At 40.7% G+C, this 21,374-nt stretch overlaps 2 protein-coding genes across 3 annotated transcripts; one reads left to right on the forward strand and one right to left on the reverse strand.

Annotated features, from left to right (window-relative positions):
* Positions 1-342: 342 nt before the first annotated feature.
* LOC147320420 (short transient receptor potential channel 2-like) lies at positions 343-9,023 on the forward strand. Of its 2 annotated transcripts, XM_086308379.1 has the most exons (14): positions 347-391; positions 593-644; positions 1,171-1,863; positions 1,951-2,151; positions 2,244-2,408; positions 3,527-3,701; positions 3,783-3,983; positions 4,102-4,264; positions 4,355-4,447; positions 6,246-6,438; positions 6,538-6,665; positions 6,765-6,837; positions 6,962-7,079; positions 7,556-9,023. In XM_086308379.1, exons 2-14 carry the CDS (start codon positions 630-632, stop codon positions 8,434-8,436), a joined length of 3,099 nt encoding a protein of 1,032 aa, XP_086164505.1. In that variant the 5' UTR covers positions 347-391; positions 593-629; the 3' UTR covers positions 8,437-9,023. The 2 variants fall into 2 exon arrangements, with proteins under 2 accessions (XP_086164504.1, XP_086164505.1); XM_086308378.1 differs by having other exon boundaries at positions 343-644.
* Positions 9,024-11,450: 2,427 nt separating this feature from the next.
* LOC147320421 (ribonucleoside-diphosphate reductase large subunit-like) lies at positions 11,451-20,619 on the reverse strand. Its single transcript, XM_086308380.1, has 19 exons — positions 20,171-20,619; positions 19,366-19,454; positions 19,063-19,240; positions 18,245-18,345; positions 18,095-18,154; positions 14,940-14,979; positions 14,688-14,850; positions 14,460-14,601; positions 14,286-14,369; positions 14,028-14,189; positions 13,849-13,928; positions 13,541-13,742; positions 13,283-13,432; positions 12,976-13,197; positions 12,809-12,885; positions 12,585-12,720; positions 12,399-12,494; positions 12,098-12,286; positions 11,451-12,004 (listed from the first exon to the last, which is right to left on the reverse strand). The coding sequence occupies exons 1-19, from the start codon at positions 20,187-20,189 to the stop codon at positions 11,813-11,815; spliced, it is 2,382 nt and encodes a 793-aa protein (XP_086164506.1). The 5' UTR covers positions 20,190-20,619; the 3' UTR covers positions 11,451-11,812.
* Between the last annotated feature and the right edge of the window lie 755 nt (positions 20,620-21,374).

The following is a 21,374-nucleotide window of genomic DNA, read 5'->3' on the forward strand; positions in this document are numbered from 1 at the left end:
TTAGCAGCAATATACAGAGAATGTTGGCAAAATTGCAGTGATTTTGAAAAATCCCTATAAACATGATCGGTGTAAAATCAAGGGAAACTTTATGTGTTTCACGACAATAATTATAACATGCATTTTTAATGAATGGACAAAATCTGACTTCCAGGAAAAGATTTAAATCAGACCCGTGAAAATTTGTAAATGTTTAACTTGCAGCTCCTTGTTTTTCCCACTGCTCCTCACAGCTCCTCTGGGAGAAATGGCGACAGCTGCTGTGTGTTCAGCAACAGCTGCCTTAATTGTGCCATGGTGCTGTTTCCAATTGAGAGACCGGAATTAATTTCTGTTTGAATGCAGTCACAGTTTGGTTTGGGCCCAGCCAAGCATAAAGTACTTTGAACCGGTAACATTTTAATTGGCCTAGCCCCGAGGGCCTTTGAAATTTGTTATTGAGTTTGTGTACGTTGATTTTTCAGTAGTCAGCCGATAGCACATGATCAGAGGACTACGGAGTTCTCAGTTCTCCTCTTTTGGAATTATTGTGCAATCTGCCAATATCTTCATCCCTGAAGTTTCAGTGAATCTGCTTCTGTTTTCGATTTAGAGCCGCCTCTCGAAATCGTGTTGTTTTGTGATTGGGAATGGAAAAACTAACGGTAAGGAGATTTTTATTGGCTCGTGGCTTTTATTTGTTATTTGATATGAAAAAAGTAGTTGCGGGTTAATAAAACAAAAACAAAAAAGCAAGTCTAACCCTACTGTGCTTCATATAAACTGGAACAGCTTTAAAAAAATAAATTGGAATTCTTTGTTTTACTAATGTTTGTGTTCATATATGTCATGCATTTCCAAGTCAAATCTTTCCCTATTTGCATGTTCTTTTATTCCTAGTATATCTTGCTATTTTTATCAAAGGATCAGTTGAATCTGGTATTTGGCCTCAGTGCCAAAAAAATCTTGACAGAACAGAAAAGCTTACCCTCAGACCTTTGTTCACTTTGTAAGCCTTGTGGTTAAAGCTTTCAAAGTCTATTTTAAGCAAACCATGATTTTTTTTCCCTCAAATCTAACTGAGTAATTTTGTTGTCTAAACATAATCAAACAGCATAAAATGGTTTAAAATCAAAGACTTCGAGTGTGTGAATCTGAGACTGCTGCTGACTTTCCCGGTCTGTCCTGCAGCCAGAGCAATGGCGAGAGATTATGAGCAAGAAGATGCGGTTCTCTCCAGCGCTCATCAGTGCCATTCAGGAGGGGGAAACAGCGCTGCTGTGTGGACTCTTGAAGACAGGTGACGGCATTACCCGTCAGCTGGATGAGTCTGAGGATCGTCAGTGGAGGGAGGCCCTCAACCTCTCCATCCGCTTGGGCAACGAGGATGCCATGGACGCCCTCCTGCAAGGAGTCAAGTTTGACTTCCGGCAGATTCATGAGGCTCTGCTAGTCGCCGTGGACACCAACCAACCCATAGTGGTGAAGCGTCTCCTGGACCGCTTGGATCAGGAGAAAGGGAACAAGATGGACGTACGATCCTTCTCTCAGGCCATATTTGATCGTTCTGTTGACAACTCTCATTTTGCCCCTGGTGTGACCCCTCTGACTTTAGCCTGCCAGAAAGACCTGTACGAGATTGTTACCATGCTCACCCAGAAAGGCCACGTCATCCCGTGGCCACATAAGATCTCCTGCGCCTGTTTGGAGTGTTCTAACGGCCGGCAGTATGACCTGCTGAAGTTCTCCCTGTCTCGCATCAATACTTATCGTGGCATTGCCAGCCGTGCCTACCTGTCCATCACCTCTGACGATGCCATGCTCAGCGCCTTCAGTCTCAGCAGAGAACTCCGTAAGCTGTCACAGAAAGAGCCAGAGTTCAAGGTCTGAGGAGATTCATAGTTATCCCTGCTCACTATTCATTACGGGTGTCTCTGTTGCTTCTTGACTTATGGTTAATTTCTCCTACAGCCTCAGTACCTGAGCCTGGAGCAGATCTGTCAGGAGTTTGCCGTGGAGTTGCTGGGCATGTGTCGCAACCAGAGCGAGGTAACCACTATTTTGAACAGCTGTGGAAATGAAACTCAGGATTCCTTGGATGAACAGGCCTTTGAGGAAGGAATCCCCAGCCTGTCTCGCCTGCGGCTTGCAGTCAATTACAACCAGAAGCAGGTAGCTAGAATTAGAAACTGATGCCAACCAAAGACAAGTAAGATAAGAAACAATCAATTCCTGTCTTCTCTGTTTCTCTCTGTTTGTGGCAGTTTGTGGCGCACCCAATCTGTCAGCAGGTTCTGTCCTCTATCTGGTGTGGGAAACTGGCAGGCTGGAGAGGTAGCAGAACGGCCTGGAAGCTGTTTGTCTCTATGGGAATCTTTCTTACCATGCCCCTTCTTTGCCTTGCCTACTGGATTGCACCAAAGTCAAAGGTCACACACTCTGTAGTAGCAGGTTGATATTGGATGTACATAAATATGTCATGTGAGGTTAGGGATGGGTATCGTTTAGGTTTTATCCGGTACCGGTGCCAAACCGGTACTTTTGAAACTGTGCCGGTGCTTAAAGAATGGAGAACACAAAATTGGTCCAAAAACCTCTCATGTTCAGCTGTTTTTTTTTTGTAAAAAGATAACAATGTTAGCCTTTTCTGCAGCTATGGGGCATATATGGTATCACTCTTGGCTGCAAGCAGTGCTTAAACAATGGAAAAAACATAAACTTTGTCCAAAAACCTCTCATGTTTAACTGTTTTCCACTTTTTCTTTGGTCATTTTAGCCTTTTTGGCCAGGGTGAAGGGAGTATCTGCCATCAAACAAGAAGACAGCTGCATGTAGCTATGATGATGTTTGCTAGTTCACCTTACATGCATTAATGTAATAACGTGGTTAGCTTACTCAACGTAAATTACACACGAACAACATTAAGCTACTCACGCAGAGAAGAGCGGCTGCTGCTGCCATCATCATCCGTCATCATTTCTGCTACACTGGCAGGGCTAGGGGCCAGGACTCTCCTCTTCGTGTTTTTGGGGGACATTGCTAACTGCGGGTCCGATAACAGGCACCACACCCGCAGTAGATGTGCACGGCGTGAGGTCTCGCAGCAAGCTATCAAATACAACGCATTTCTCGGTTTTAAAAAAACCCCCGCTATGCATCGCCAGGTGTTTCATGAGATTTGAGGTGTTACCTCCTTTGACAGTATCACAGTATCGGCTTAAAGCACTTGTTGCAGGCTGCTGAGTTTGCATATTTTGCTGTGAAGTACAGCCAGACTTTTGACTGCTTTGCCTTGGACATTTTTAATCTGTAGCTCTGCTCTAAAAGAACGTACGTACCTGGCCCCGCCTACTATCCTCGGAAACGTAAAATGATTGGCTAGAATCTAAAGTGTATCACAGCTCAGGAAAAAAAAGCACCGAAATGTGCGCTGCTTTTCGGTCTGGTTACTACCGTTTATGTCAGAACCGGTGCCATGGATACCGGTACCCATCCCTATGTGAGGTATTATTTCAATTTTAAGTTGACTGTGTTGTTTGTTCCCCAGCTGGGAAAGCTAGTAAGAATTCCTGTGATCAAGTTTCTTCTTCACTCTGCATCCTACCTGTGGTTTCTCATTACATTACTTGGGGAATCGATAACCATGGAGCTATATCAGGACACATTTGCTTCCCGGCAGCAGAACCTTCTGCACAGCTCCTTCCACATGGTGTGGGTGGTCGGTAGGTGCACTTTCTCTAGTTTTAACTTTTAGACAACAGCCATTAGATGTGAACAGGGTTTGGATTGTCTGTTTCTTAAAGGATTCTTCTGGTATGAGTGTAAGGAAGTGTGGATCGAGGGGCTTCGGAGTTACTTCCTAGACTGGTGGAACTGCTTGGACGTGATGGTGCTCAGCATGTACCTGGCATCTTTTGCGTTACGTGTGCTTATCTTGCTCAAAGGTTTCTTCCTCTGCCATGATCATGATGGCACAGAGGAGTGTGTCTACTTCACCCAGACTTGTAAGGGGAAAAAAAATCATTCATCCAAAATGAATGTCACAAATCTCAATGCTCAATTGTTGTTGTTTTTTTGTTTGTTTGTTTTGTTTTGTTTTGACTCTGTGAAATTGTCTTGCAGCACGTGACAATTGGCACCAGGAAGATCCTCAGCTGATTGCCGAGGTCCTCTTTGCAGTGACCAGCATGTTAAGCTTCACACGGCTGGCATATATCCTGCCAGCCCACGAATCTCTGGGAACACTACAGATCTCCATTGGAAAGATGATTGATGATATGATGAGGTCACTTATATCTGATTCCTTATATTTTTACATCTGAATATACAGAACCAGAATTATGTCAATGTTTCTTTTCTGTTTGTTTGTTTTTAGATTTATGTTCATACTGATGATCATTGGCACCGCCTTCCTTTGTGGCATCAACAATATCTATGTTCCTTATGTCATTTCTCCAAATCTTGGCAGGTAAGACTAGAGAGAGTTTGAGAGACTTTTACATCATCTTTTCTGAAGGCAGTAAAAAGTATTTCTAATTTAAATGATCTACAGAAATGTAGACTAGCCCTTACAGTTAATATCTAAGCTCTCAAAGCTTGTTAATAATATGGGATAATGGTTTTTTTTACTCTATTTTTGAAGCTTAAGTTATCAGGTGATATCTTCTGAAAAAGTGCTAAGTTGCGCATAAATGAAATACAATAATTTCTCCAACTAAAACCTGAACACAGACTTCCTGTCAATCTCAAAGGAACTCATACTTATCAAGCCACATACACTGAATGTAAAGTGTACACACCTCTGTTGAAATACCAGTTTTTGTCATTGAAAAAAAAAGATCCAAATAAATCATTTAAAAGTGTTTCCCACTTTTCGTGTGACCTATAACCAGTACAGTTCAATTGAATCATCTGTTAGGGAAGGGAGTCTACCAGCATGCTACATCTTGACTTGGTTGTCCACTTTTGTCAGCTTCTGAGGGCCTTTCTTGTGCACAACCATCTTCAGGGTAATTTCTACTAGTGAAGCCATTATCTTTTTGATTTGCATGCTTAGAGTCATTGTCATGCTAAAAAGGTAAAATTCCTCTTCAGCTGTCTGGTAGACTCCAAAAGGATTTGGGTCAAAAGCGACAGGTGTACAAAGCTGTAATTACCTCCACCTTGACTAAAGCCCCGGTTTCAGCTAAAGAAAAGCAACCTAAAAATGATACCACCACCGTGCTTCACTGTGGGTATGATGTTCTATTGGTGATGCATAGGAATTATTTTTGTACCAAACATACCAAACTTTATCAGAAAAGGCTTCCATTTTGCAACCCTACACCATAGTCCAGACATAAGGAGAACACTGGATATTGTTGTCACATGTAGTATACAACAAGGACTTGCCAGTACTGGAGCTTCAGCTCTTTTAGTGTTGCTGTAGGTCTCTGGGCAACTTCTCTGACCGGTTTACATCTCGTCTTTTCGTTCATTTTGCAACAAAGTCCAGTTCTTTCCAGTGTAATTAGTGTCCTATTTTTCCCTCTACCTTTTGATGGCTGTCTTCTCTGTTCAATGAAATTTCAAATATTGTGACAACATTTTTTGTACACTTCTTGCAACTGATACCTTTCAACAGTGAGATCCTTTTGAGGCTTTGCCCTTTGCAACCCATGGCTTTGGCTGAAGCAGGCAACTGAGTAAATCTCAGAGAAATCCTCTTAGGACAGCTGAACTTTATTTGGGATTAACCAGAGTCTCCAATTGATGGCAGCTATGTACCCAAGAAGACTCAAAAGATGCTTCAAAGTCCTAGATTATCGGTGTACGCAACAAGCCTATTGTACTTTTGTAGTGTATATTTTCCCTAACAGATTTGTTTTCCAATTGAATTGTACAGGGGACATACTGTATACCATTAAAGGTGGGAAAAATTGTATTGATTGCATCATGAAAACCCCCCCAGCATTTTACCATTGGTGTGTACACTTTCTGCATCCACTGTTCAGTATATAACATATAGACAGCTCACCGGGGGAGTCACCTGTCATTCAAAATACTCATGTCCCATAAAAATGCACAACTTAACTCTTAAAACAGATGAGTTATAAAAAGATTCACCCTTTTGTTCTGCACATCTTGGCAGTTTTGGGTAATTGTCACAAAGGCTTTATTGTTCAACCCCCTGATATTATAGCTTGATTATAACTTGTCTTGTTTTTTTTTTTAAATAAAATAAAACAACCCTCACATCATGCCTGTGCCTTTCTTCACTTTCACAGGTTTAATGAGACCTTCCGCTTCCTATTCTGGACCATGTTTGGAGTTGTAAACCAGGAATATGTGGACATGCCAGAGTTTGTGTTGGCAGAATTTGTAGGAAGGGTCCTGTATGGCATCTTCACTCTTGTCATTGTCATTGTACTTCTCAACATGCTTATTGCCATGATAACAAACTCCTTTCAGAAAATTGAGGTAAAGAATTACCATCCTCCTGTGTAACGTCTACAAAAGCGCCCCCCCCCCTCCCCTTCTGGGATGCGCACTGACTGATGTGCATTTATTTTAATTCAGGATGACGCGGACGTTGAGTGGAAATTTGCCAGGTCAAAGCTGTACCTCAGCTACTTCAGAGAGGGCCTCACTATGCCTGTGCCTTTCAACATCATCCCCTCCCCCAAAGCCATTTTTTACATCCTAAGGTGAGCTGCAAAAATACAGATTTTAAACTAGAAAAACAGCATTTTATTCTGATTTTTAAAAAATGTTTTAAATATATATTTTTAAAAATTCCATTCAAGGGGCATCTTTAGACGAATCTGCTGCTGCTGCACTTGTTCCTCTGAGCAAAAATATCCCCCCATAGCCTCTATAGTAAGTGTGTATGAATTGGATTTTAGTAAAAGAATATATTATCTTTTACATTTTACTTAATATATGTTAATTATACTCTATATGGCATTTAACATGTTTTATGCTATCTGTATTCTGTAAAAAGTCCAGTGATAAGGGATCTGAAGATGGCCAGTTATCGTACCGTCAGCAGGTGATCACGGCACTGGTGCAGCGCTACATTGAGTCAGCTCGCAGGGAGTTTGAGGAGACCAAGAGGAAAGGTAAAGACTCTTTCAGTAAGCACTTGATTCGTTTTTGTAGAGCGGATATACCCTATATGGAAAAAGTATTGGGCCACACCGCTTAATCTTAAGTTCAGGTGTTTTCAGTTCCATTATCACAGGTGTATAGAATCAAGCATCTTGGCATGCAGTCTGCCTTTACAAACAAAAGAGGAAATAATGGATCATTCTAAAGAAGTCATTGTGCCAATGATCTGCTGACTCAGTAACACCAGAGCTCCAAACCTTCTCTTACATTAACATCAGCACAAAAGCTTCATTTTATGGTCAGGCACCTTTTGTTGATCTAATGTTTCAGTCCATATAGTGTGTAATTTGACTTCCTGATATTCTATAAATCAGCTCTATGATTTTAGCAGGTTTTCTTCTTCTTTTTTAAGCACTGATTTCAGTTTTAAGTAAATTATTAATCATTAAAAAGCTTTTGGTGTGACTAAAGTGTTTTCTTCCCTCAGATATTGGAAATCGAATGACTGAGCTGAGCAAAGCGGTCGCCAGGATGCACAACGATCTGAAAGTCGCCCAGCAGTACGCAATGGACGATGGAAACGATACAAGCGATGCACCGACCAAGAATGGCTCCTCTGTACTGGGGAAATACATCATTGGTGCCAAGAACAATTTCAGAGGTTTTACCACCAGACAAGATGACAAATGCACAGATCTTAAGGTGACTGTGCACAGCATTGAGGAAAAGCTGGATAAAGAAAAGTTTGAAGCACAGATGGAATCAGACATTCAACAGAATGAGGTGGATGAATGTAGAGACGAGGGACAGTTTCCTGACTCTGTTGTGGTGAAAATGGAGGAAGGCCGAGCTCAGGCTGAACAAGAGGAAAAGAAGGAAATTAACTCAGATGAGAAGGAGAAAGCAGCCAAAGGTGAAATTAGTGTAAATAAAGTGAAAGAGGATAAGAAAGGAGGAAACGGTTTTACTAACACAGAAGAAACGTTGAGTGACGAGGCCACGGATGAAGAGGCAGAAACCCTAAATGAAGGAGGGATGAACAAGGAGGGAAGAGTGCCGGATGAACACATGACCTCTGCACATGCCGAGAGCATCGAAGTGAGTGACGAAAAGATAGAAACCCAAAAAATAATCTGCAAGTTCAATCACATTGAGCTGCAAGAAAAAAAAGCAGCACAACCGAGCTGGATGAAGGGAAGAAAGCCTGAGCATAATGTAGCAGAGACGCCTCACAATGAGAAGAGCAATGAAAAACCTGAAATGAAGAAAATGATTCCTTCACCTACAGGAAGCAGCAGCTCCCAGGACACGGGCTTTGGTTCCCAAGAAGGGGAAGAATCGATCGATGGCACACCAGTGAGACCTTAACCTTTGAGGTGACCTTGCTGCCTCTTTGGTCACTTTATGCAATATCTGACAAAAGTGCAGTTGATCAGAGTTTTGAGATGTCCACTTTTTCCCCATGTCTTAAAAAGTAAACAAAGGATCAGCAGAGAAACTGTCAGTTTGCATGCAAGATATTTTCCACTACCTAAAAACATTGACTTTTATCCATTCATCTTTAGATTGCCAAACATTTTGTCATGTAGTCTATTTCTAAGCCCAAGGATGAAAACTGCAGAGGCTTGCCAGCAATGCTTTAGACCTTCTTCATACCTTTAGAAAACCCCTCTTTAAATGTCTTGCAGTTTTTGTGCAGCTCAAACAAAGTATAGTTGAAAGTTTTAATAAATGAGCTTTAAGGATGTTTGAGTGCAGATGTGTGTAGCAGCTGTAGCTCTCTGGATACCTGTGCACAAACTTGGAAATGTGTTTCTCAAAACCCAGAAGCTTCTGAGCTTGTTTTCATCTCCCAAGACTATTCCATTTCATTTAGGTTGTTAGTTATTTATCAGACAGACTGCTGTTAAAGTTTTCAATTTACATTCATTGAAATAAAACTCTCCTGTCTTAAAGTGTCGCCTCCTTTTATTTCCATCAGGCAGCTAACCTATACCCGTTGCTACATTGTGACAATACAGGTCTCAGCTTGCTTTATACATAATACTCCCAGGAGGTCTCAGGCAGGAACACACTGGCTCATTACTTCATCACCTGCAGCAGCATCGGTCCCATGGCACATATCCAAACTCTTGCACTGGAAAATCACCTTGGCTTATAACCTTTTCTATCACAATGTCTCCTTAAACTTTGTTTTTGTTCTCATCAGCCCAACTTAAGCCCAGCGCTGCTGTCCAACAGGTTTTGATGTCCTGTAGCAAAATCCAAAACTTGTATGCAGTATCTTTAAAAATAATTATGCTGAATCTCAGAGCATGGATAATATTTTATTTTCCATTCATTTAAAATGCAGGTCCGGGTTGTCCTCTAAGCCCCTCACTCTTTGCTCTCTTCATAGAGGCCCTGAGTCAAAGTGTAATACAAAGCAATACTATTACTGGAGTCAAGATTAGGGGTCGAGAGCATAAGATTTCCTTGTTTGCTGACGATATTTTGATTTATTTGACAAATCCAAACACTACTTTCCCCAAGCTATTGTCACTTCTGGAGATCTTTAGTTCAATATCAGGTTATAAACTAAATATATCGAAGACTCAGATATTAACTTTTAACTATGAGCCCAATTATGAAATTAAGGCTAAAGCCAATTTGAAATGGGAAACGGAGCAGATGAAGTATCTTGGAGTAAATATTACTAAAGATCTGTCTAAGATATACAATGCAAACTTTAATCCTTTAAGTTATAAAATAAATGAGGATATTAAAAGATGGAATTTATTACCATTTTTAAATTTTGAATCACGTATAGATACAGTTAAAATGAATATCTTGCCCAGGATGCTCTACCTATTCCAAACACTCCCTGTAGAAATAACTGACAAACAATTTCGGGAATGGGACAAAATAATCTCTAGGTTTATATGGCAGGGGAAAAAACCACGGATTAAGTACCAAACTATTCAGTTGGCTAAAGACAAAGGAGGGTTGGGGTTCCCATGTTTGAAAGACTATTATATTTCTGCTCAATTGAGGACATTAGTGTGTTGGTGTAATGTAGATTATCAAGCGAGATGGAAAGAACTAGAAACAGTGACCTTAAAAGATTCTCCAATTCAGGCAATTCTAGGGGATGTGACACTTATTAAAAAACAAATTCATCAAGGAAACCAATGGATTAACCTACCTTTAAAACTCTGGTTACAATTTCTTAATAAGAATGATTGGATTGAAGAGGTTAGGATTTTAAGATGGTGCGCTTTTGACAGTGATTTTTTACCTAATGAATTAGACGTAAGATATAAAAAATGGTCTGGACAAGGTTTAACGGCATATTGTATGTTTTACGATAAGGGAATTCTTAGGGACTTCCAATCAATAAAAGATCAATACCAGTTAAGTAAAACGGACTTTTTTAGGTTCTTACAAATTAGGCATCATCTATATAATTTTATACCTAAGAGAACAGATCTTTTTTCTTTACCTGTTCTGAGTATATTTGTCAAGGCTTATCAGGCTGACACAGGCCTTAAGGTGATTTCAAGATTGTACAAGGGTATACAAGAGGTTAAGAAGTGGAATACTACCTACATCAAAAAAAAAATGGGAAAATGAAACAAATATAGCAATATCAGATAACATTTGGTATGAGCAGTGCGCTTTTCAGTGGAGAATTTCTAGTTCTAATACATGGAGATGTTACGGTTGGAAGAGTATCTGTAGGTTTTTTATTACCCCTGCACAAAGTAAACATTATTTTAATCACTCTAATTGCTGGAGAAATTGTGGGGCCCAAGGAGTAAAACATTTTCATCTGTTCTGGTCTTGCCCAAGGATCAACATTTTTTGGGTATTGATCCACTCTGAGTTGCAGATTATTTTTGGTATGCAGCTTCCCTTTAATTGGGACGAACTTTTGTTTGGATATTTATACTCAGTAAATGTAGATAAAATGTCTAAGCAGTTGTATGGTATCCTGAGTTTGGCTGCCCGTAAAATTATTACCAAGAAATGGCTTAGTGTGAAAATTCCATCACTGGGTGATTGGCATGAGACTGTACATGGGATGTTTAAAATGGAAAGAATTACCTTCATTAAAAGACTCCAGTTTGATATATTTAGTGAAATTTGGGGTAAATGGAAACACTACATCCGGTTAAGGAGACCCGATCTTGTTTGAATCTCTGTAACTATATATGCCACATTTCTGAATCGTTATGTGTTTATATGTATATGTTAGTATGTATGAGACTACAAGTGAACACATATGTAAGTAGGTATGTGTATGTATGCTTAAGAATATGGGTGTGTGAGTGAATATGTGTGTGCGAGTACATACACACTAGAGGGTACACCCGTCTGTTTTTCTTATTTTTATTTATTTATTTATTTTATTATTTACGTCTGTTCTTGATTATATGTTTATTTTGGATTATTTGTGTTTATATAGGTTGTTTAATAAAAAGAGAATAACAAAAAAAAATTAAAATGCAGGTCAACCTGAATTCATTAGTATGACCCACCTGAAGCTAAAAGAAATATTAATTCATTATAACCTATTAATTCTATACAAAACACGCATGCAATGCTTCATGATGTAAAAAAAAACCCCCAAGAAAACAGAAAAAATGTTTTAAAATCCAAAAAAAATTAAATTATGAAAACTGTAAATATTTGTAATCTGAAGACATCAGCATTAAGCTGAGGTGATTTAGTAATGCGATTGTCTGAGCGTAGCAAACTTCATTTAAGAGCCACACATCAGGCATTCGTCTTTGTTTGCTAAGGAACAGACCATGGCTGCGGTATTGCGCTCTTTGGTCTCCTCCTTCACGCTCTTAGCCGATTGGCCCTCCTTCAGTTTCTCTTTGTTCAGGGTGAATTGAATAGGGTTGGCAGCAGGCTTTGTCCGCAGGTAGTACATGCCAGTTTTCAGGCCCTGTGGAGGGAGGAAAAAAAGGGAAGGTTTCAAACACTGTTTGGATATTTCTCCATTTCCACCTCAACCATGAATCAGTTGGTCTTAACTTACCAACTTCCAGCCATAGAAGTGCATGCTACTAAGTTTTCCATAGTTTGGCTCAGCAATGTGAATGTTAAGCGACTGGCTTTGGTCAATGTATGCACCACGATCTGCTGCCATCTTGAGGACCGTCTTCTGGGAGATTTCCCACACAGTTTTATACAGCTGCTTCAGATCATCTGGGATCTCATCAATGTTCTGAAAAGAAGAGGGACAAATTCACATTTTATTTGTTCTCCACAAGTGAAGTTGGGCTTAATTATAGGAACAATTGGAGCAGTGAAATGGAACAACTGAATAAGCCTTTTACCTGGATGGATCCATTATGAGCTATGAGCTGATTCTTCATATCCTCGTTCCACAGTCCTCTTTCTGTGAGGTCTTTCAGCAGGTGAGGATTCACAATCTATAGGACAGGTTGAAAACACACATAGTAGCCTTGCCTTTGCTGTGCACATGTCTTAACACACAGTCGGCAGATGCATTCAGCACTCACCTGAAACTCTCCTGAAAGCACCCTGCGGGTGTAGATGTTGCTGGTGTATGCCTCGATGGACTCATTATTACCCAGGATCTGGGCAGTGGATGCTGTGGGCATTGGGGACAAAAGCAGGCTATTCCTCACACCATGCCTGAGGATGGACAGGAGTAAGAACTATGGCCACCATTTATGGTTAACGTGAGCAGTAAATTGAAAACCAGGCATTCAGGAAAACTTACTTGGCAATCTTCTCCTTTAGTGCTTTCCAGTCACATAAATCTGTTGGAGTCTTATTCCACATTTCATACTGAAGGATCTGAAAAAACAAACGTGTTTGTTAGGTTTTGATCTCAAACTGCTAAAATGTATCCCAGGATGGTTTTGAGACACTCTGATATCTACTCACTCCTTTGCTGACAGGAGAGCCGGGGTAGGTTTCATAAGGGCCAAGCTCTGCTGCCAACTCACAACTGGCCTCCAGGGCAGCGTAGTACATGGTCTCAAAGATCTGAATGTTGAGCAACTGGGCCTCTGGGCTTTCAAACGGATAGCGCATGAGGATAAAAGCATCAGCCAGACCCTGCACACCAATTCCAATTGGCCTGTGACGCTTGTTAGACCTTTCAGCCTGAAAAGAGGGACAGAGAAGTTATGTTTACATAGAGCTTATGAAACCCAGCTGCATGGCTGCAACACCAGAAAGGAAGTCATACCTCAGGCACTGGGTAGTAGTTTATATCGATAATCTTGTTCAGGTTCTTGACAATGACTTTGGTAACAGATGCAAGTTTCTTGAAGTCATAGGTCTTTTCTGGTGTAACGTACATGTTGACGGCGATGGAAGCCAGGTTACACACTGCAACCTGAGTTAGGAGAACAAACCAAACTGAAAACAAGTTCTGACAGAATAATACACATAGTTGTCCCAAAAAGCTAAATTTGTTGTGACCAGTACATCTTTTACCCCTCACCTCATCTTTGCTCGTGTACTCTACGATCTCTGTGCACAGATTGCTGGATTTGATGGTGCCCAGGTTTTGCTGATTACTCTTTCTGTTGCAGGCATCCTTGTAAACCATGTATGGTGTACCAGTTTCTGTCTGCGACTCAATGATGGTGTACCACAGCTGCTGAGCCTTCACCACACGCTTAGCCCTGCCCTCCTTCTCATATCTGAAAACCAAGACCATCATTGGGACAGGTTAGCACTGGGGGAAAAAAAAAAAAAAAAAAAAAAAAAGCTGTTTGTTGAGAACAGAGTTTGTTGTGCTGATCTTACCGAGTGTAGAGCTCCTCAAACTCCTCCCCCCAGCATTCGTCCAATCCAGGACATTCACTGGGACACATCAGAGACCAGTCCTACAATCACAGCAGAAGGATAAGATTTGTTCACCATTTAGGAAAAAATAAAACCCTAAAGTCAACTCTGGCCAGCATGGAGTTCCCCCCAGTAATCACCTGATTGGTTTCCACTCGCTTCATAAAAAGGTCTGGGATCCACAAGGCGAAAAACAGGTCCCGCGCCCTCTGCTCTTCTTTACCCGTGTTCTTCTTCAACTCCAAAAACTCGAACACATCAGAATGCCACGGCTCGAGGTACATAGCGAACGCCCCAGGCCTCTAAAGTACACAAAAACCAAGCCATGCGATTAGCACCATTTTATTTACACTGTTGTTACACATCTTCCATAATTTATGGGAAAATCTCATCTTTACCTTGTTGCCACCCTGGTCAACATAACGTGCTGTGTTGTTGTACACACGAAGCATAGGAACCAGCCCGTTGGAAGTGCCATTAGTCTTTAAGAAACAAAACAAACACGCACCACTTTAAGTAAAAAACAAAACACATTTGTATAAATGAAAGCAACTCGTCAAAATTTTACTCACCCCAGCGATGTAGCTGCCTGTAGATCTGATGCAGCTAACTGCCACTCCAATACCTCCAGCTGATTTTGAGATGAGCGCGCACTGCTTCAGTGTGTCATAAATACCATCAATGCTGTCATCTATCATGGCTAGCAAGAAACAACTGCAGAAATCCAAACAAAGTATATTAGGTGGAAAAATCCCCACAGTATCAGAGCGTATCAGCACCCTCAATTATAAATTCTTTACCTGGACAGCTGGGGCCTGTTGGTGCCAGCGTTGAACAGTGTAGGAGAAGCGTGAGTGAACCACTTCTCTGACAGCAAGTTGTAGGTCTCAATGGCTGCATCAATGTCACCTTTATGAATCCCGACTGACACTCTCATTAGCATGTGCTGGGGTCGCTCGGCAACTACAGAGAAAGACATTAAATAGTTAGTCCCTGATGGCCTGCACCCATAAACATGCTTATCAATAAGTTGTAGGGAATTTAACTCTCACCTTTGCCATTAATCTTCAACAAATATGATCTCTCAAGAGTCTGTTAGAGAAAAAAACACAAATTAGATTCATAATCATAGTGTATGCACAATAGGGGTCAGAGAATAAAAAAAAGGGGTGAATACTAGTGATGTGCGATACCACTGATTTCCTTTCCGATCCGATACCAAGTAAAATTCAGGGTGGTATCGGTGATACTGATCCGATACCCATACTCTGTACAAAAACTTAATCTTTCATTGCATTTCATAATACAATATATAATTGTATTATGTAATTGTAATAAGAACATAACCATATTGCTTCATAATGATTAGAGGACATCAGACAACTTGTTTTTATTGCTTAATAATGCAGAATAATCATATAGAAATAAAAAAAACTGACGTTGTGCGCTATTTGAGCATGTTGCCTGCCTGCAGCACTAAAGGACTCTGCGAGAGACGTCTGTCTCGCCCTAGCAGCACCTGTCCCTGTCCTCCTCTTCAGTTCGCCTCAACATAAGCTTATCATATTCTGTGATGTGATTTACTCCGAGGTGTTTGACGACGTCAGTGGTGTTGCCACAACAACGTGTCCACACAGGACTCTGTTTGCGCTCAGCCATTGTTGTGAGTGTGCACGCCAGGGGCGGCCACACATTTATACAGCCGTATTCCGCACATGACTATGAAAGGCGTAAGAGGAAGTAGTTCCTTCCAAATTAGACTCCGAATTGTATAGTTTCTTTCCACTGCGTTCATTTTAATGGAAAAACTACAAATTTACCCCAGAGTACTAAAATATCGATATTATAATAGAGCAGGGCGATATGGCCAAAAATATTTATCACGATATATATTTGAAAATTTGCAATAACAATATAACTGACGATATAATTGATGCGAGACAAAATACAACTCCACAACATTACTAGCGCAAAAAGACAACCTTCCATTTATTTTCACTTAAACAAGAAGCTGGTTTTTATGTACATTAAAGCTTTATAAAAATGTAACAGTGCAAATGCAAATTCCTTGCTGAAAGTTTAACCAAAAGGCATTTCCAGTAGAAATGGGCTGACACATCCTGAGCATAACCATGTATAATATCCACTGAAGTTAAAAAGAGGTGCTTTGCAACATTAAACTGCAGTGTGCAGTACGCATTTTTCGGACCATGAGGTGCACGGGATTGATTATAAGGCACATTAAGCGAAACAAAGCAGTCAGATAAATCAAACTTTATTAAACTCATTCTTCTTGCTTCCTCCACTTCTGTACCATTGATTCATTAATGTTGAATTCTCTGGCAGCTGCTCTGTTCCCATGTTGTTGCAGTATATTAATGACTAACCTCGTATTGTGGATGGATTATCTCAGTTGTTCTCCTGACTGAAGTTTGGTCCGTTTACAGCATCCTGCCATGCGATTGCATTTGTCTCTAACCATGAGGAACCTTCACGTTAACTTTTATAAGTGGAAAAGTGTTAGTGTTCGTCCTCCAGCTTCACTGTTTATGTTATGCTAACATAGCTGTGTCGCTAGCGATCACGTAGCACATCCTTATATACCAGCTAGCCCAACTTCAGTAACCCTACAAACGTCACTGCTGTTTAGTTTCCTGTCTTCATTTATGTTGGAAGTGATAGCAGAGCTGTACGTTTGATTTTTTTCAGAAATCTCTCAGTCAGAACATGCTATATCATGCTTAGGTAACTAGCGAAACTAGCGAGCTAACTTCCGCTAGCTTCCTGCTAACTTCTAACTCCGTTAAATGTAATAACTTTTGTTTTCATGGATGCCTGGAAGTTAAACTTCATAGTTACACCTGGTAAAGCAGCAATGCTGATCGTTTTATTAAAGATGAAAGAATTTAGACAGTTTTTAACTCTCAGTGCAGCGTTCGTTTGACCTGAAGAGGGGGGTTTAGGACCCAGATTACTCCCAGATTTACGAGCATCTTAGTCCGACAAATACGACAATAACGACGGCCGCTTGCATGTTCTGCAAAAAAAAAGTGCTTTGTCGTGTATCTGACGGACAAACACCAAACCAGTTCCACATCACTGAAGTTGTACCATTTTTACAAACCAATTCTGGTTCATCTGTTTCACTCAACAATCGGCCATGTGCGTATGAAAACAAAGGCACTGCGCATGCGCGTTTTACTTATATTCTATCGCGATATTTCATTTTCCTATCATTGTCTAACATTATACCGGTATTACCGTGAACGGTATAATATGGCCCAGCCCTATATTATAATATGAGAATCGATTCTAGAACATAAATTGCTGGTATCGGAAGAATTGATATTTCAGTATCGATCCACACACCACTAGTCAATACTTCACAGTATCCCAATAATTTCGATATTTTATTAGATAATGAAAATAGTTTTTCCAAATTCTGTCATCTTTGCAACTTGTGGTGACTAAATGGTTGCCCAGAGCTTCTGAGGGTGTTGAACACCAATGACTGCTTGATAAGAGGCAACTTTCCTTCAATCACTCTCAGAGATTGTGGAAGGCTTGCAAATAATCCCTGTCTGATTTGTAAATACAGATAGATTGCCAACATGTTGCAATCAGTCTGAATGAATCTTTGTCAGTGAACACAATTCAAGGGGACTCGAGTCAACTGGCTGCCAGGTGGTTGTATTCTGGCACAAAATTTTTGGAACAGGTTTTTGAGCGTAAATGCAATAATGTGATTTTTTCTCTATGTAAACAGCAACAGATATGTGATTTTTGACAATCTATAAGTTAATTCCTGTATTATCAGTAACAGATTGCTTATTATTGTCAGCTTCAGCCCATTTAGTACCAGACTGATGCCGTCTTATGGCAACATGTACGGCAGGTTTTAGTGACACCATTGGTTTAGCAACACCCCCCTCCCCCTCCCCCTAATAAATAAATAAATAAATAAATATATAAATATATATATATATCTTTTTTTTTCTTTTTTTTGGGGGGGGGGGGGGGGGGGTGGATGGACAGATACTGACAAACTTTGACGACATATTTTGCAGCTGAAAAACCGGGATAAACCACAGTGTTGGTAAAATATTCTGCATAATGCAACATGTTAAACATTGCAAAAGTATCGTATTCTGGTAATATGTGTGTCTAATGGACAGGATGTTAAATGTAGGGTAAAATGAGAAATTACCTTAAACCCGAAGAAGTTGTAAGAGAAATCTCTGTCGTAAATGATTGACGAGTTGAGGCGCTGCAAAAAATTGAGGAAAATGTGTTAAAAAGCTTCACCAAACCTTAACTGTGAGGAGACGAACAAAGGATAAAATCAAACCCCACTTACAGCCTTGTTTTCAAGAACAATGTCCAGCGTCTCCTTGGAGATCATAGGAGAGTGACGTTTATTTAAAGGGTTGATATAGTTGTAGAGGTCTTCCATAACGTCTACACAAGCAAAGAGGAATGTCAGTTCAATATTAGTGCTGATTATTTAAGTCTTCCTAAAAAGCTAAGCAACTTCCTGTGTGCAGCATTATTAGTTACTACAAAAGATGTGCACCAGGGGGTGTTATAGTAGACTACAGGTGCTATGATTTCAATGTAAAGTCATACCTATAGATACATTTCATGAAATGCACAGAAATTCAGGAAGTTGGTGCAGAGCAGGGGTGTCAAACATAAGGCCTAGGGGCCAGAATCGGCCCAGAGAAGATTTTAATCTGGCCCACTGGATGGTAATGCATAGATTTTGACTTTTAATTATAATTTCAGAAGTTTTGCAGTGTTTCTTAATGATAAAGACTCTACTGCTATTCATACTACACCAAAGTAATTTTTTAAAAAGATAATTAAATGACATAAAACTTTCCACTATAGGACTTTGTCCTTTGAACTACCAGAACTTTTTTGTGCGTGTCATTTTTTAGATTTATCATGTAGTTTCACTGGTCCAGTCTACTTAAGATCAAAGTGTCAGAGTATGGGAACCCACGCAAACACGGGGAGAACATGCAAACTCCACACAGAAAGACCCCGGCCTGATGTTGGAATTGAACTCAGGACCTTCTTGCTGTGCGGCAACAGTGCTGCCCCACCGTGCCACCAATTTCTAATCTCAATGAGATTTTTTACCTGGATAAATAAAGGACTAATGAAACTCACCACTGAATACTTTCTTGGTCTCTTTGTGCAGGTTAGATACAGCGATGCGTGCAGCCAGGACTGCATAGTCTGGGTGTTTGGTTGTGAGAGTGGCAGCAGTCTCTGCTGCCAGAGTGTCGAGCTCCACTGTGGTGACTCCACTGTACAAACCCTGGATCACCTTCATGGTAATCTGGGCCTGCGGAAACACAAGATATCAGCTTTTATATTAATTCATCACCTGACCTTTCTTTGTCTCTCTCTCTCTGTCTTTTTTTTTTTTTTGGGGGGGGGGGGGGGGGGGGGGGGGTGTTAGCAACTTACAGGATCCACAAAGTCACAATTGAGTCCATAACAAAGCTTCTGGACCCGAGAAGTGATTTTATCAAAGGAAACTGCCTCAGGGCGTCCATCTGAAAACCAAACAAACAAAAATAACACAAATTTAATTCAGTAGTCTTCAAACTCCTTTGGTCGTTTATCTGAAGTAAAGTATCCTAGCTAGTTAATATAACTTAGTCTTAAACACACCGCATATCACCGTCTAATTGACTCTCCTGCTCAATTTATTCCCCCAGTTTACTCATTAGCTCAGATGAGGCTCCCAGTGATCAGCTGCCCAACCATTTAGTGTCAACAAAAGGCAACACCTCGCTGCTGCTGCGCGCCAAAAAAAACAGATGATAAAAACACGCCAAAAGCGCCCTCCCCACACACACATCTGTCACAGAGGGAAGCCTGTGGACATGGTGTAAAACAAATTTAAAATTTCAGCTGTCCTGCTTCTATTTTGAATACAAATGTTACATATGTAAATAAAGAAGACCAAAACAACATAAGAAGCCGGGGGAAAATTAGCAACCGGTTCTGTCCGCTTCTTCTGCCCTTTCATAACTCGGGAGTCTTTGTTTGGCGTTTCGACGGAAACACCACACAAAGAAACAAAAGCACCTTTAACGTGTATTTAACACACATGCACACAAAATATGCAATGTTTCGTTGTGCTATTAATATTTACTGCAACGTAAATACATTTCAAGGCTTCCCCCTCCCACGACTGTACCAAAGCCGGTGACCGGGTTTGCATCAGCCTCTTTGATAATGGAAGTATTAAAGTTAGCTACAGTACCTCGTTTGATAACATGCATGATGACAAATGAAGCGGCGGGTCTCCTCAGAAAGCAGGTGCTGTTGGTATCTTCTCAGCTGGATGCTGGAAACGAGCTAAAGAAACTGTGGCGCAAAGTAGCTAACAACAAGCTTATAAACCCTGTGAGAACAATCAAGCATCGCAGCAGAATCTCAAACTGAGCGCGCCAAAGAGCCCGAAGTCAGTTACACCAAAGTGTGTCAGTCGCTCAGCCAATCACACGAGACTAATAGGCTTCTAAACCAATCACGTTCGTCCTTTTACGTTTTCCGGTGACCTCTTTCCGGACCAAAAATCTGGCGGGATGCAACAGTAGAACATGCAATTATGTTTCTACAACAGGACTGGCTCGTCCGTGCAGTTTGGCGACGTGTTTATAAACGTCTTGAAAACCAGAAACAAGTTGTAACACCGAATTTCATATTTATATGTGCCACAAGCATAGCTCTAGGAAATCTACATCTGCCTTTCATAGTCATATGCGGAATACGGCTGTATAAATGTGTGGCCGCCCCTGGCGTGCACACTCACAACAATGGCTGAGCGCAAACAGACTCCTGTGTGGACAAGTTGTTGTGGCAACACCACTGACGTCGTCAAACACCTCGGAGTAAATCACATCACAGAATATGATAAGCTTATGTTGAGGCGAACTGAAGAGGACGACAGGGACAGGTGCTGCTAGGGCGAGACAGACGTCTCTCGCAGAGTCCTTTAGTGCTGCAGGCAGGCAACATGCTCAAATAGCGCACAACGTCAGTTTTTTTTTATTTCTATATGATTATTCTGCATTATTAAGCAATAAAAACAAGTTGTCTGATGTCCTCTAATCATTATGAAGCAATATGGTTATGTTCTTATTACAATTACATAATACAATTATATATTGTATTATGAAATGCAATGAAAGATTACGTTTTTGTACAGAGTATGGGTATCGGATCAGTATCGCCGATACCACCCTGAATTTTACTTGGTATCGGATCGGAAAGGAAATCAGTGGTATCGCACATCACTAGTATTGACACGATTTTAAATGAGTTTGTCAGAGGGACAGCTCAGGTTCAACTTTTTGGAGAGGCAAGGTTGAGGTGGTTTGCACATGTGCAGTGGACGGATGTTGAAGATGGACCTACCATTCAAGAGAAGAGAAAGACCACATAGAAGATTCATGAATGTAGTG

The sequence above is a fragment of the Aulonocara sp. 'chitande type north' Nkhata Bay genome, linkage group LG10 (genome assembly GCF_057382095.1).
Source record: "Aulonocara sp. 'chitande type north' Nkhata Bay isolate Kocher_YH1m ecotype deep benthic linkage group LG10, A_spYH_male_GT1.1, whole genome shotgun sequence".
NCBI lineage: Eukaryota > Metazoa > Chordata > Actinopteri > Cichliformes > Cichlidae > Aulonocara > Aulonocara sp. 'chitande type north' Nkhata Bay.

Bases quoted from the DNA above. Each gene is read 5' to 3' on its own strand.
- LOC147320420 (XM_086308378.1), top strand. The intron at 6,439-6,537 runs GTAAAGAATTAC...ATTTTAATTCAG, and splicing joins ACTCCTTTCAGAAAATTGAG to GATGACGCGGACGTTGAGTG. The intron at 6,666-6,764 runs GTGAGCTGCAAA...ATTCCATTCAAG, and splicing joins GCCATTTTTTACATCCTAAG to GGGCATCTTTAGACGAATCT.
- LOC147320421 (XM_086308380.1), bottom strand. The intron at 14,190-14,285 runs GTAAAGATGAGA...TGTGTACTTTAG, and splicing joins TTGACCAGGGTGGCAACAAG to AGGCCTGGGGCGTTCGCTAT. The intron at 13,433-13,540 runs GTGAGGGGTAAA...CTCCTAACTCAG, and splicing joins AGTACACGAGCAAAGATGAG to GTTGCAGTGTGTAACCTGGC.